A 16,079-nucleotide genomic window follows, 5' to 3' on the forward strand; every position below is an offset into this window, starting at 1 on the left:
GTGATAGCTGTAATGCTGTGGTATGTGTGATTGTGGTGGAGTCACTTGCGGGAGTGGCTTCACACCCTAGTTCGCCCTCCGTGGAACCCGTCACGGGAGGGGATGTGCACATTAAGGGACAGGGATTGTTAGTCGCTTGTTGAAGAGCTGGACTAGGTGGGGATGGGCTGCGGTCACTCACTGGCGGCGAGGATTACCTGTTGCGATGGGTAATCTGGCAGGGCTACACACTTCGGTGTGTAGTCCGTTAATGTGTGAAATCGGGAGACCGGGGATGGAGGATGATCAGCCGGTTACATTATTTGTTTGTCTTATTTGAATTATGCGTGAATCGACCCCGTGTTGTTGTTTTGTAAAACCTGCGGTGATCCATTCGGGGATGGTGAGCAGATATGACAGGTAATGCAGATGGTTAGTTATGGGACAGACATGGGGAGACATCACTTCGAGTCTAGTTTCCGCCGTTACGAGTTTAGCCATCAATGATTTCAGTTGTATTGAAGTTCTTACACTTTTAGTTGTAGTTGATTTGAGATAATGTATTCGCTAACTCTTTATACTTTAATAAATGTTGTTCTGAAATTGTAACTTTGATATACTAACCTCGGGAAACCGAGATGGTAACAGCCTTTCATGCTAGGGTAGTCCTTGGTAAGGTACCTTGGTATGAGGGGGTGTTACATGCAGCAACTTCTAGTGGGGCTCATCAGAAGTCTGCTAATGCTGGAGATGCAGTTTCTTTTGCTTCTAGTCTTTATGATGGTATTTTGGCTACTGCTGCATAGCATACTCAGAAGCCCGAGTCTTCTTCCTCTGTGTCTCCTGATGTTCTTGATGGTATAATATCTACTGTTCTTGATCAGGTCCTTCAAAGGATTTTTGATCAACAACAATCTGGTCTTTCTTCTTCTCAGTTTGCAGGTATCATTCCTTTCTCCTCTTCTGTTAATGCTGCAACTAAATCTTTGTTTTTAAATGACGGGATTATTGTTACATGCGCCACTGATCACATGACTTATAACATTAATCTTTTGTCTGATATTCACAATTTTGATGTACCAATTAAAGTTGGTTTGCCTGATGATTCTGTTAAGTTGGTTACTAAGTCTGGTGCTGTCAGGTTAACAGATCAGTTGAGTTTGCACAATGTGTTTTATCTTCCTGATTTTAAGCAAAATCTCATGTCTGTTAGCAAGTTAATTGATCATAACTCATTGTCTGTTGTTTTCAATGCACATGACTGTTCTTTTCAAGACCATTAAAATAAAAAATTGATTGCTAAAGGGAGGAGAGTTGGTGATCTGTATAGATTTCATGCTAAGGGCAGATCATTTCTGCATAATCAAATTGTTACTCTTGTTCAGCAAAAGTTAGCTTCAATAAATTCTGCTAGTTCATCTGTAACTAATAAAACATTCCAGTTGTTTCATAGTAGATTGGGTCACATGTATGTAAAGAGATTTCAATTTGTACCTGATATTAAGAATGTAATAAAAACTGATTTTTCCTGTGAAACTTGTGTTATGGCTAAACACCACAGATTACCATTTCAGCTTTGTTCTAAAAGAGCTAGTTCTTGCTTTGATCTTATTCATATTGATGTTTAGGGACCTTACAAGGTCCCATCTATGTCTGGTGCTCAATATTTCCTTACTATACTTGATGACTATTCAAGAAACACTTGGACAATTTTGTTTCAAAATAAAGATCAAGTTCCTGGTTTACTTAGAGATTTTTTGGCATATGTCCAAACACAGTTTGATAAGATTGTTAAGGTAGTCAGGTCTGATAGTGGTACTGAGTTCTTGCAAAAGTTTTGCTCTGCTATGTTTAAATCTAAGGAGGTAGTGCATCAAACAAGCATAGTGGGTACTCCCCAACAAAGTGGTAGAGTAGAGAGGAAACATAGACACCTCCTTGAGACCGCCAGAGCTTTAAAAATTCAAGCAAATTTGCCCATTAGGTTTTGAGGGGATTGTTTAATGACTGCCACTTACCTTATTAACCTGATGCCTTTTGTTGTTATTAATAATCACACTCCATTTGAGCTACTATTTGGACAAAAGTCTTCTTATGAACATTTGAGAGTGTTTGGTTGCGTGAGTTATTCCACTATGCCTCCTACATTTTCTGATAAATTTGGGAATAGGGCTAGGAAATCCATATTTTTAGGGTATCCACATAATAAAAAAGGATATAAAATTTATGATGTTCAGTTGCACAAAACTTTTGTTAGTAGAGATGTTCTATTTAAGGAACACGAATTTTTCTTTAAAGAACAAGATTCAGAAGATATGGATATCACCACTAGTGGCCTGGTTAATCCAGCTGCTTCTACATATATTGTTACTCCTAATGAGCCTGGTGAAGGGCCATCCTTTACTAGTAAAGAGGGGAGTGTTGTTATTCCAGCTAGTATTTCTGAGAGATCCTCTTCTCAGTAACTGCTGATTCTGGTTCCACTGGAGCACCTGTGGCTTCATAGGAAGTTACTAATAGAAGAACTGCACGTCCAACACAATTGAGCTCAAGACTCAAGGGTTTTGTTTGTGGCAAGAAGATTACTGGCAGATCAGTTGCTTTATATGCAGCTGTGTTAGATCAATTATTGGAGTTTGATAGTGAGTATGTAGCCTCCCTATCTGCTGTACTCAAAGAGCAAGAGCCCTACAGATACAATAAGGCAAAGAAGGATGCTAGCGTGCCAGGTGGGTTGAAGCCATGGCTGCTGAATTACATGCATTAGAAAGCAATCAAACTTGGGACTTGGTTCCATTGCCTGAAGGCAAGAAGCCAATAGGTTCAAAGTGGGTTTATAAAATAAAGTACAGACAAGATGGTTCTGTTGAGAGGTTTAAAGCCAGGCTAGTAGCAAAGGGCTTTAACCAAGTTAAGGATAAAGATTTTAAGCATACATTCTCCCCTGTTGCTAAGTTGACCATAGTGAGAACACTATTGGCAGTTGCAGCAATGAAAGACTAGCCATTATACCAATTAGATGTCAATAATGCTTTCTTGCATGGTCATTTAGATGAGGAAGTATACATGAAAGTGCCAGAGGGTTATGCAGCTGAACAATGGCTTGTTTGCAGGCTAAAGAAGTCTCTATATGGTCTGAAGCAAGCATCCAGACAATGGAACAAGGAGCTTACTAAGTATCTCCTCAAGTTGGGTTATTCACAATCAAAGCAAGATTACTCATTGTTTACCAAATACAATGATGCAACTGGTGAGTTCACAGTATTACTTGTCTATGTGGATGACATTCTCTTGACTGGTACTTCAGTTAATGAGATAAATGCTGTTAAGAAGGGTTTGGATGAGATGTTCTCAATAAAAGACTTGGGCCTGATGAGATATTTTTTGGGATTAGAGATTTCAAGGAATAACACAGGTATAATGATCAACCAACGCAAGTATATTCTGGATATCCTTAAAGATCTTCAAATGGAGGACTTCAATTCTGTAGCCTTTCCATTGCAGAGGGGACTGAAACTGTCCACAAAGGATGGGATTCTTTTAGATTATGCAGAGAAATACAGACGGTTGATAGGTAGATTGCTTTATCTAAATTTGTAATGGCCTGATTTGTCCTATACAGTTCAGCATCTCAGCCAATTTGCCAGTCAACCACGAGTGCCTCACTTCCAAGCAGCACTACATGTAGTTAAATATCTCAAAGGAACAGTCAATATAGGGTTGTTCTATAAATCTCAAACTGCTGCAAATGTCACTGCCTACAGTGATGCAGACTGGGGTCAATGTCAGTTCACTAGTAGATCTCTTAATGGGTATTGTGTATACTTAGGGGACTCTTTGATATCTTGGAAGACAAAGAAGCAGCCAACAATCAGCAAGAGTTCACCTGAATCTGAGTATAGGTGTCTATCATTCACAACTTCTGAACTTGTGTGGGTTGACAGGTTATTGCTTGATCTAAGGATAGAAGTCCCTAAACCAATCCCTCTATATTGTGACAACAAAGCTGCCCTTCACATCTTTGAAAATCTAGTGTTTCATGAGCGCACAAAACACTTAAGTATAGACTGTCACTATGTGAGGGAAAAACAAGATGAAGGTTTTCTTTCTACTAAGCACATCAGGACTGGAGTTCAGATTGCTGATATAATGACGAAAGCTCTTGGTGGTGATCAGCATACCTTTTTCTTTCACAAGCTCGGCCTATCCATGAATAAATGCCTAGCCTAAGGGGGTATATTAGGTATAGCTTAGTTAGTTAGTTATAATCAGTTAACTAACCACTCTAACTAACTATAGTCACTTAAATACTAGTTTAAGGTTGGTTAGAAATCAGTTAGCTCTTCCTATAAATACCAAGGAAGCTCATTGTAAATTAGATACTTTTGTAATAACAAACGATTGTTACACATTCAATATTAACAGATTTATATTCATACAATATCAAGATTTTACACACTTATTTGATTTTGTCATCGATGTTTTTGTTTCAGTATGTATGCGATAAGCTTCCATTTGGAGGAGTAGGAGCGAGCGGAATGGGGAGTTATCATGGAAAGTTCACATTTGACACATTTAGCCATGAAAAGGTAGTGCTAAGAAGAGGTTTCTTCCCTGATCTTTCCGCGAGATATCCTCCATGGAACGCGTTCAATTTGGAATTTGTTAGGGTTGGTTACGCAGTGGAGTACCTTAATCTTCTACTTCTCTTGCTTGGACTTAAGAGATATCCAACTGATTATTAGATCCTGCAATCTCTTCTATTTTTTCATTGAAGTACAAGAGCAAGCAACTCCTTCCCTATCAAGAACTTGTTTAAACTTTTCTTTCAAAAAATAAAGAACTTGTTTAAACTTTATACGTTGATTAACGGTCTTATTTAACATGTATTTCTTCCAAAGAAACTTATTGATGGTGCTAGTGCGCTACCTAAATAATGTTGCTATTGCTCTATAATTACATGTCTTTATGCTTTAGCTTTGGGCATTATTACATGAAGTGTTTTTTTTTTGTCTTATTAATATTGCAGTATTTTGTAAACTGGAAAGAAATTTAGTGAAAGAATTTAGAGATTGATTTGTCCCAATCTTTTGTTTGTTATTATTTGACAAGAATAATCCAAACTATGTCCCATCTTCTCAAATGAATCTCAACTATACTTTTTTTTTTTGGACGAAAGGAACATATATAAATTAAAAGTAACCATACTTTAACCCATATTAATCCCAACTTTAAACTCATTTAACTTATATTGCAATTTTGGAAGGACAACCTCTGGACAGGTTAACCTTTACCCTTTGTTATTTTAAAAGCCATTTTTCCTCATTTTTTTTGTCTATATTTACTTTTCACCACGTTTTTTTACTTTTTCCAACTCTCCATTGCGCTCTTTCTCCATTCTTCATCATCTTCCATCATCATCTGCCAGTAATCATAGTTGTGAGAGAGTGTCTCATATAAGTATGGGTATGAAAAATTGAAACTTTGTCAGAGTAGGACTAGAGAATCAAGGAATTAGACCCAAAAATACATAAGCAGATAGGTGACTTGAAAGACAATTGATGGAAGAAATTGTTGGGTCGTCACCCAATTAGTGTCCAGCCCAAAAGTTCTCATTAGAACTTGGTCTTATGAAAATTAAACATAAGGTTGCTTGGTTGTTTTAGTGGGCTTGGTCCCACGTTGTGTATGCTGGAAGCCAAGGAAATTTGGTTGGGAAGTTTGATACAAATAAAAGGTGAGTCCTTTGTTTGACAGAGTACACAACAAGCACACACCACACAAATATCATATACACTTGCAGATATAATTGAGCGTGCGCTCAATTGGTCCCCCAACTTCTTACAAGAAACAGGTTTGTTCTTCTTGGGTCTTCTCATACACGGTTTTATACAAGACGGTTCTTGTCTTGGGCTAGTGTGTGGTTGGGTGGTAGGAGCAAGGTGGTTTTGTGGTCGAGATTCTTATCTCGGGTTCAGCTAATCGAGGTCAGTATAATTCTTTGTATACGGTCTTATATACGGATTTACACATTATTTAGGTGGTTTAATCTAGACCGTCTTACTAGTCAGATGGTGGAATTTGTCAATTGTTCTAGGGTTTAGATTTGGTTTTTCCTAAATCATTGTGGGTTCCGAAATGGTGTATTATTCGGGACGGCGGACTGTACTGGTACTATTATTATAGTGGATTGCTCGATTGGCTGTGGGTTTTACCTCCGGATTTGGAGGGTTTTGCCCTGGGTATTTACCCTATATTCTGTCTCGTCTTATTATTGTTTACGTTTTTCTACTTTTGGTCTTTTATTGTCGATTGTGCTTCCGTTGCGTGTGGGTAATTTGGTGTAAATTTCCCAACAAGTGGTATCAGAGCCACTTGGGCTCGGTCCTAGGTGGCGGTTTAATTGAAAATGACATCAAATATGGGGTCTCAGTTTGGTGTATCGGAGTTTGACGGAAAAAGTAGCTCCACCCTCTAGCAAAGGAGGATGAATGACCTTCTGGTTCATCTTGGCTTGGCTAGAGCCTTGAAGGGGGTTAGTGGTAAACCGGAAACGATGAGTGCTGATCACTGGGAAGAGGTGTGTACTAAGTGTGCTAGTACCATCAGGTTATGTATTTCAAATTCAGTCATTAATTGCGTTCTTGATGAAGACTCTCCATCGGCGATATGGGAAAAATTGGAAAAGTTGTATATGGCTAAAAGCTTGACCAATAAGTTGCTTTTGAAGCGGCGGCTGTATCGGTTGAGGATGGATGAAGATGGAAATCTCATTGGGCATATGAACATGTATAATGGACTCTTAGATGAGTTGAATAAAATCGAGGTAAAGTTGGAGGAGGAAGACAAAGCATTATTACTCCTTAACTCTCTCCCGGATACATATGAAAATTATGTGGATACAATCTTGTGCGGGAAGGATACCATTACTATGGATCAAGCGCAAGAAGATCTATTGTCTTTTGATGCGAGGAAGAAGGACAAGGTTGGGGTGCATAGTGGCAGCGGAGATACGGTTGCCGTTGCTCATGGTGGGAGAGGTCGATCATTAAACCAGGGTGATGGGTCAAAGCATGGTCGATCTCAGTCCAGGAATGCTTCTGCAAGCAAGGATGTGAAATGTTACAAGTGTGGTGAACTTGGGCATATTAGGAGGTTTTCTCCTAATAAAAGCGGAAAAGGCAAGGGTGACACCAACTTGGTTGTCGGTGAAGAAAGTGAATGAAGTAGTAGCTGCTTCTTAACTGATGGTGATGAATTACTTACGGTCTCAAATGGGCACGATGTTTCTTCTAAAGAAGAGTGGATTTTAGATTCGGGTAGTGTCAATCATGTTTGCTTCCGGAAAGAATGTTTTGAAGAGCTCCAATTAGGTGTGACTAAGAAGTTGAGTTTGGCAGATAATTCAATGGTGGATGTCATGGGTATTGCGGTGGTGAAATTCAAGACTTTTAATGGGATGGTGCACACTTTGGATCGGGTTGCTTATGCTCCAAAGTTGGGACGGAATCTAATTTCACTTAGTCAATTAGACTCTCAAGGTTATGGGTTTAAAGCTCATGAGGGAGTGTTAAAGGTGACTAAGGGTTCAATGGTCCTTATGAAGGGGGAGTTGCGTCGTGGGTTATACCGTCTGAAGAGCTCACATGTTGGTTGGAAAAATGGAAGGAGTCGACAAGTTAGTTCCCAGGTTGCAGACGGGGGCAAGGGTGGTAAGAGTGAGGAGGAGAGGTCTCTCTCCACCACTGTCAAGTGATGCTACTAACTTGGTACAGCTGTACACGGTGCATTGGCCGTGGTTGTGAGTTAGGGGGAGGTTACTAACTCGGGTGTGCAGCTAGTAACTACGGTAGGTCAATGCTTGATTCCTCCGTCCCCCCTTGGGCTGGAGGGGGAGATTTGTTGGGTCGTGAGCCAATTAGTGTCCAGCCCAAAAGTTCTCATTAGAACTTGGTCTTATGAAAATTAAACATAAGGTTGTTTGGTTGTTTTAGTGGGCTTGGTCCCACGTTGTGTATGCTGGAAGCCAAGGAAATTTGGCTGGGAAGTTTGATACAAATAAAAGGTGAGTCCTTTGTTTGGCAGGGTACACAACAAGCACACACCACACAAATATCATATACACTTGCACATATAATTGAGCGTGCGCTCAATTGGTGCCCCAACTTCTTACAAGAAACAGGTTTGTTCTTCTTGGGTCTTCTTACACACGGTTTGATACAAGACGGTTCTTGTCTTGGGCTAGTGTGTGGTTGGGTGGCAGGAGCAAGGTGGTTTTGTGGTCGAGATTCTTATCTCGAGTTCAGTTAATCGAGGTTAATATAGTTCTTTGTATACGGATTTACACATTTTTTTTTTTTACCAAATCTCAGATACACTTTTGACTATCGTAGGTACATTTTTTACCAAAATTCTATATACACTTTTTAATAATGTAGATACACTTTTTTTTTTTTTTTACCAAATCTCAGATACACTTTTAACTATTGTAGGTATACTTTTTCTTAGAATTCTATATACACTTTTTAATGATGTAAATACACTTTTTTTTTTAACAAATCTCAGATACACTTTTGCCTATCGTAGGTACACCTTTTACAAGAATTCTATATACACTTTTTAATAATGCGAATACACTTTTTTTTTTACAAAATCTCAGGTACACTAAAACGTATCGTAGATACATTTTTTTCCAAATATAATACCAAAACTAAACCACCTGGATACACAAATGAGTATACTAGATACACGAATATGTAATATAGATACGTATATACTGAGAGTAGTCGTATACACAAAAGACAACTGAAATTTCAAAATCTAATAAAAAACCCCCAAATTGCAAACCCTAATTTTCAAACACCACATCATCACCCTAACTACCACCACCAACCGGCGACCATACACCCACATCATCACCCTAACTACCACCATAAATTCACCACCGTAATGGCCCCACCATTGCCAGCGACATCATCATCATCAACCCAGATGGCACCAGAGATTGTGGGGGCGACGGTGAAGTGACTCGCGGATAAGGGGATGATGACTGGTAAGATAACATATACCTGCTTTTTCTTTCAATCTGTTGCCGTCTATCATCGATCTCTCCCCCGCCGGTATATTCGAACTCATCGGCGAATTTTATTCCATGTAACGCCGTCAGGGAGGTCGAGCAGGCGAAAGTTGAAATAAGAGAAAGGAGACTCGAGATCTGGTGTTCTTAAATCGGAAATGTATGGGATTGGTGATGTTTAATGGTGTCACCGGATGTTCGACTATAGTGATTGATGTCGACTGCCATCGCAAATCAGAAATGTAGGGCCTTGTTAGTGGTCGAAGTCGACTGTCGTTGCCGTCAGCAGGGAAATCACGCCAGCATCAGGGAAGTTCATGGCAGTTTGTCGGAGTTGTTGGTGATTGTTGATGGTGACGACGACAAGTGGTGGTTGGCGACGGCAGGGTGGTTGGTGGTGATGGGGGAATTTGAAGGGTGGTTAGAGTTTGATGAGGGAAGTGATCATTGGTAGAGATGAACTTTGGTTGTGACTTGTGAGCAATAAGAACGTGCATGATGTTTGTTTATAAAGTCGTTCTCACCGAATGGTCGTTCTCACCGGATCTCACCTATATATATATATATATATATATATATATATATATATATATATATATATATATATATATATATATATATATATATATACTTAAAAGAGGAACTTTTGAAGCGATTTCATTGGCTATTACTTTAGAGCGATTTCATTGGCTATTATTTAGGTTGAATAAATTATGTGTATTAAATAGATAAAATATATATACATTAAAATAAGTCTCTACAAAACAGTCTAACTACACTATGACATCGTTCAGAAAAGTAAGCTTATTAAAATAAGTTCCCTTCTCCTACTCCAATGCTCCAACAGCTTCGACTTCGACACTTCTTCAAATTCTTATCAAACTGCACTTCCACCTCTTCTCTATATCTGAATGTTTGTGCAAATTCAACTTCTATTACGCTTGTCTCAAACCTGCAACCACAACGGTATATAAATACACATCAATCATCCATCTTATTATTCACACACATCGAATCGAGATAATAACTGCACAAATATTTCTGTCTTCGTCTTTCACTTTGCAATGGCACCAAGGTATAATTACCAAGGGCGAGAGACAAGATATTGTTCAAGCATCGATCAACAGGTCGTATATATGGAATCAGTGTCAACTCTTCACACTATCAAAAAGCATGAGGGTGTCAGAAACGGCAGACAATCCGCAGAAACAGGAGATAAACCGGACTTTCAATAACTGGTTGTTAGCTATGGGAGACGGGCGGATAGAGACTAAAGCAGCAAAGAACGAAACGGAGCCTACATGGATTGAGATACCAAAAGAGTATATTGGAAGCAACGGACCGTTGAATGTTGAAACAGTTGTTGAAAGAATTTACCCAGATTTTCAACAAGAGCGTTTCAACGAAACGTATCTAAAGGAAAGAGCGATACTTACCCCTCTAAACGAAATGGCTGACAAGATAAACACGTATATGGCTAGCCTTATACAAAGTGAGGAGAAAATTTACAGAAGTTGTGATGAAGTGTGCACATCGTCAACTGAGAGCACGGAACAATATACGGACTATCCTACAGAGTATTTAAATAGCCTAAACTTACAGGGTCTGCCTCCCCATGAGTTGAAATTAAAGAAAGGACAAAAGCCAAGGTCAGTCACTGAAATATGTGGGGGTATACTTGCCAAGCCCCGTGTTTAGCCATGGATAGTTATATGTAGCTGCATCAAGGACAACATCCCCCAAAGGACTAAAGTTCTTCATAGACGATTCAACACAGCAATACAAGGAACACACAAGGAATATCGTTTTCAATGAAGTTTTTTCAAATCTACCTATCATACAACCAGATTAGGAGACTCAACGGGTGGTATTTACACACAAGTTTGGAATAAGATCAATGTGAATTTTCACAGTTGGCGCTTCTAATCGGATCGTACATGTATACAGTCTAAGTTCTTTAAAATTACCATAAATTATGCTATTCGTGCTTGGTGAACTACTGAGCTAATATATCACATAGGAACCAGACAATCAATTGAGCAGTACATGCAAAATACATAAACAACAATAAATAAAAGTAAAACAGATAAAAGACAAATCATGAATAAACAACGCACCTGATTTTCTGATGAAGAATCTGAGAACCATGATTCTTTAATCTTATCAACAAAATGCTGTTTCTCATATAAAGCTACTAATGCAATCTCAACTAATTCCGACAACCAGTCACTCCACTGAGATTCTGATAAAATTACTCCAGATCCGATTGTTCCTGATTCTCGAATACAGTTTAAAAGTATTACTTTGGCTACGGCCTTGTGGCGGTGCCCCGAAGGTCGATTGCTAAGCTTAGTGTGCCGGATTTTTGGGTGGTAACGAAGGATCTAGAGGTTGGGATGTGAATAAGGGAATGAAGTTCTGGAATTGGCAATATTGAAGTGAAAAATTGGGAATTGAGATACGAGTACAACACAAATAAATGAATAACAAAGAAAATATGGATAGCGCCAATAATAACACGTGCCTTTAAGAATAATACACACAAACGGGTTTGTCGATAAAATACAATAGGTGAATATGTTTTATTTAAGTCGGATATATACGTCTGAAGAAAAATATGGATCAAATATCATCACATTTAGAAGAGACAAATATATTACTTCAAACAGGTGGCGGGCCGAGTTTGAACTTAGGAGGCGAAAAATTTTAGGGGGAGAACGACTAATTTCATAAGGCACCCAAAAATATTTCAAAAAATTAACTAAAAACTACGAAAATATTTCATCCGCCGGGGGACGACCATTTTACCACTGACTTCAAACAATATATTCTTCTACTTTTGGTCTATGTATAAAATAGAAACCGTCTTAAAATGAAATGAATATAACCATCTTAAAACTAATTAACTCTTATAATGTTGAGGAAGATTATTAGAATATCAGTATAGTATGAGCAACTACTAGCAAGTAAACTTCTGTGCTGATAAGCACTATTACAAATTCAAGCTAAAAATCGAATAAAATTTACATAAAAGACATTCTGCATAATAACGCCTATTGTGATCTATCTCTATGATTTTTAATTGAAAATATCAAGTTTGAGGACTTAAGGTTAGCTTGCCAACTATTTTATTTACTAACCGCAACAAATTGACTACTAATAACAAAACGTGTAGCTCAAACGCCTTATTAGATCCCAAAAGCCTATGTAGCGAAACGATCCGGCCAACGGCCGGGCATGAACACTAGTATATACTTAAAAGAGGAACTTTTGAAGCGATTTCATTGGCTACTTTTTGAAGCGATTTCATAGGCTACTTAAAAAATGTATATATTATAATGATATTAATTAAATAGAATAAAATAAAAATCTGATTAAGAACTACATTATTTTAATAAGAGTTTTATATACTAATTTCTATCTAATCTACCGTTGCAATGCGTACAGAGTATAATAGTTCCATACAAATTCTACCTACTCCATATAAATATGCAGTCCGTCTCATTATAGACGAACACTATCCGTTTATAGTTATAGACGGATAGTGTCTCTCTCACAAATTAAAGCAATTCATGGACTATATAACCAGTTGTATATGTTGTACGGTGTAGAATCTGAGCTTTGTGATAAAGTATCCGAGCTTTATGTTAAAGAATATGAGCTTTAGTAGAAAATATTGAGCTCATCCATTTACACATTAAAAACACTAACTTTTAATTAGCTCAGAAAGAATACATATAAGCTCGAATTCTTATACTTGGTTGTACAATGCTTATGGTACAACTGGGTGTATAATCCTATTTGTGAAATTAAAGTGGGTAATGCAAGTGGGGTATCCATTTTCCACCATTTACACTACCCACTTTAATTTGTGAGAGGGACACTATCATCTATAGCTATAGACGGATAGTATCCGTCTATAATGAGAATTTGTGATAAATATGGGCCTAACCAACATAATTGATTGTATTGTATATAAATTTGGTTGTAGAGAGGATGTTACATGAATTTTTGCATATTTAGTTTTCATTGTTCGTATTATTAATTTATACGGAGTATATTATAAAGACATCGATGTCGCCAGTTGATTATAATTTGTTATTGTAGTTATTTCCATATGAGTTGTTGTGTTTGTATTATCTTAATATTTATATTTATATACATTATTTAAGTATAACTAACTATTTCTAGTGTTTTTTCTGTATTGAGGCATACACATATCAGATCATTAATGAGTATATAGCAGGTAGATTAGTTTCTTGAGTGCAATTGTGAAACTAAAATTCTTTCTTTTTTTCAAGGAAAGGCCGACTAAAATTCTTGACTGAAGGTTAAGATATAAATCATACATCTAACTTCACACGTAGGTTTGTCTTTCGTTATATGTTGTTGCTCATAGTTATATTATGTTCTATATTTTATTTTTTTGGATTTTATTGTACTTTTGCATATTCAAAGAATTTTCTTTGTGTGTTAAAGGGTTAGTAGCTATTAGAAACTCTAACTTTAATTTTCACTATTAGATAGAATTTTGTAAGAAACTCTAACTTTAACTTAAACTATTAGTATGTAAGTTATAACAATGTAAGTTTTACTCCATCTCATATATCGTTGTACCGAATAAATGTGATGTAAGTTTTACTCCATCTCATATACCATTATATAGGTATATAATGCGAATCTGTTTCTTTTTTTATCTGAATTGTAATTGTTCACTCTTTGGGTTCTAATACATGTTAGATTCATTGAGTAGATACTCTTAAGACATGTCCCGTTTGTTTAAACTTTTTTGTTCAAATACATATTCAAAACTTTATAATTTAGCTAATTGTATTTAAAGAGGATACCTAATTATTGTATGCCTCGTGCGACCAAAATATTAATACTGAATCCGTTGGTCATTGAATTTGTGATAGCGAATAGAGTTCGAGTTGGAGTTCGATTTAGAGTCCAAAATTTTCAAATTTCAAGGTTAGCATGTATTTTTTAATGGAGAATACTTATATTTCATAGTAAAGTAACAATTTGGTTAAGTTAAGAGGTGGAGTAAGAATTTAGCTTATGATAAAATAGTATTTAGTTAAGTGCACATGATTAAATTACCAATTTATGAATTACACAACCAGTTGTATATGTTGTACGGTGTAGAATCTGAGCTTTGTGATAAAGTATCCGAGCTTTATGTTAAATAATATGAGCTTTATTAGAAAGTATTTAAGTCATCCATTTACACATTAAAAACATGAACTTTGAATTAGCTCATAAAAAATACATATAAGCTCGAATTCTTATACATTGGTTGTACAATGCTTATGGTACAACTGAATGTATAATCCTATTTGTGTTAAATTACACGAAGTTTCACATGTTTAAGACATTTATTTATCCTATGTGCATTTAGTGGGTCATGAGCGTCAATTAGACCTGTTAAACGGGTCGGGCAGGTCGGGCGAAATATAAGTCGGACAAATATGATTAGGGTCAAAATACGGGTCAAAAAAAGTTTATGATATCTTTTATTTTATTATTTTTCAGTCGAAAAAACATACTTTTTAAAACTCAAGCATATTTAATATTAATAATATGATTATATTTATTATTTATCGTACTTATTAACTTAAATTAAGATACTTATAGAGATGAAATTATTTTATTATTTAATGATATAAAAGTTATATTATCTAATATACTGGAGTACTATTGAGCAAATAGAATTGTTTTTTTTTCAAGTTTTAGCAAATTACCTATTTCAGGCTTTTGGACTACTTGAAAACAATCATACTTGAATATAAGTTTTGTTTTTTGCTAAGGTTAATGTCATATGATAATTGCTTTGAAACCCTATTAATGTATTACCTGGGCAACGCCCGGACATGAAATCTAGTTTAATTTAATAGAAGGGTCTAATATATGAAATTAGGGTAATTTAAGTTTGAGACATGTTAATTTTACTTCTACTAGAAGGACAAATAATATATGAAATTAGGGTAATTTGCGTTTCACAAATTGTTTTATAGGACCGTCTTATAACATATTAGAATAGGATATATGGTCAATATTGTTGATGTTTCACTTCCGTATATCTCGTTCATCTTTGCCATATATTGTTGTATATTGTTATTCTGTTTCCTAGATTGTAGGACTAACTTTAGGAAAATATATTATCAAAGTATGTATATAAGTTTGGTGTAATCGTGTATTTTGATATCAATGAATAACAAGCCATTCTTCTTCCTCCCTGTTCTACAAAATTTCTCATGGTATCGTAAGCACTAAAACGATCCACACAAAAAAAAAAAAAAAAAAAAAAACGAAGATCAATAAGTCAATTTCGTTCACCATGCCTGGAGACGACAAGAAACATACGGGTGGTCCAAAGACCATACCAGTGACATCACCACTCTACCTTCATCCCTCCGATGGTCCTAACCTCAATGTCACGCAAATCATTTTTGATGGCAGCAATTACGATTTGTGGGCAGATGCTGTCAAGAATGGATTGGACGCTAAAAATAAATTAGCTTTCATTGAAGGGAAGGTGAAGAAACCTGAAGTTAATGAAGATGAAGAAGAAGAAAGCGTTGAAGCCATAGCATGGAGGCAGTATAATGTTACGCTAAGGGCATGGCTTAGAAATGTGATAGATCCGAAACTACACGCGAGTATTTCGTTCAATCAACCAATACAAGATGTTTGGGAAGAATTGAGAGGAAGATATTCAGTGGGAAACGCGCCTCGTGTCCACCAACTGAAGGGCGATTTGAGTGAATGCAAACAAGGAAAGGACACCATTGTTGAGTACTATACTCGCTTAAAGACGATCTGGGACGAGTTAGCAAATTACAGCAAGATTAAGAGTTGTACATGTGGAGCGGCAGCCTCAATCGCTAAAGAGCAGGAAGAAGAACGTGTACACAAGTTTCTAATGGGATTGGATTCGAGGTTATATGGAAACATAAGGAATAACTTGTTGATGGAAGATCCTATTGCGTCATTGAATCGAGTATATGCTCTCTTATTGTGA

At 36.7% G+C, this 16,079-nt stretch overlaps 3 protein-coding genes across 3 annotated transcripts; all 3 read left to right on the forward strand.

Annotated features, from left to right (window-relative positions):
* Positions 1-681: 681 nt before the first annotated feature.
* LOC141628039 (uncharacterized) lies at positions 682-2,982 on the forward strand. The gene is made up of 7 exons (XM_074441227.1): positions 682-762; positions 864-1,187; positions 1,365-1,487; positions 1,608-1,844; positions 2,217-2,402; positions 2,486-2,708; positions 2,786-2,982. Exons 1-7 carry the CDS (start codon positions 682-684, stop codon positions 2,980-2,982), a joined length of 1,371 nt encoding a protein of 456 aa, XP_074297328.1.
* A 7,246-nt stretch (positions 2,983-10,228) lies between these two features.
* LOC141628040 (uncharacterized) lies at positions 10,229-10,753 on the forward strand. Its single transcript, XM_074441229.1, has one exon. The coding sequence runs from the start codon at positions 10,229-10,231 to the stop codon at positions 10,751-10,753; it is 525 nt and encodes a 174-aa protein (XP_074297330.1).
* A 4,642-nt stretch (positions 10,754-15,395) lies between these two features.
* LOC141628041 (uncharacterized) lies at positions 15,396-16,079 on the forward strand. Its single transcript, XM_074441230.1, has one exon. It carries the CDS (start codon positions 15,396-15,398, stop codon positions 16,077-16,079), a length of 684 nt encoding a protein of 227 aa, XP_074297331.1.

Source organism: Silene latifolia, chromosome Y (assembly GCF_048544455.1).
Source record: "Silene latifolia isolate original U9 population chromosome Y, ASM4854445v1, whole genome shotgun sequence".
NCBI lineage: Eukaryota > Viridiplantae > Streptophyta > Magnoliopsida > Caryophyllales > Caryophyllaceae > Silene > Silene latifolia.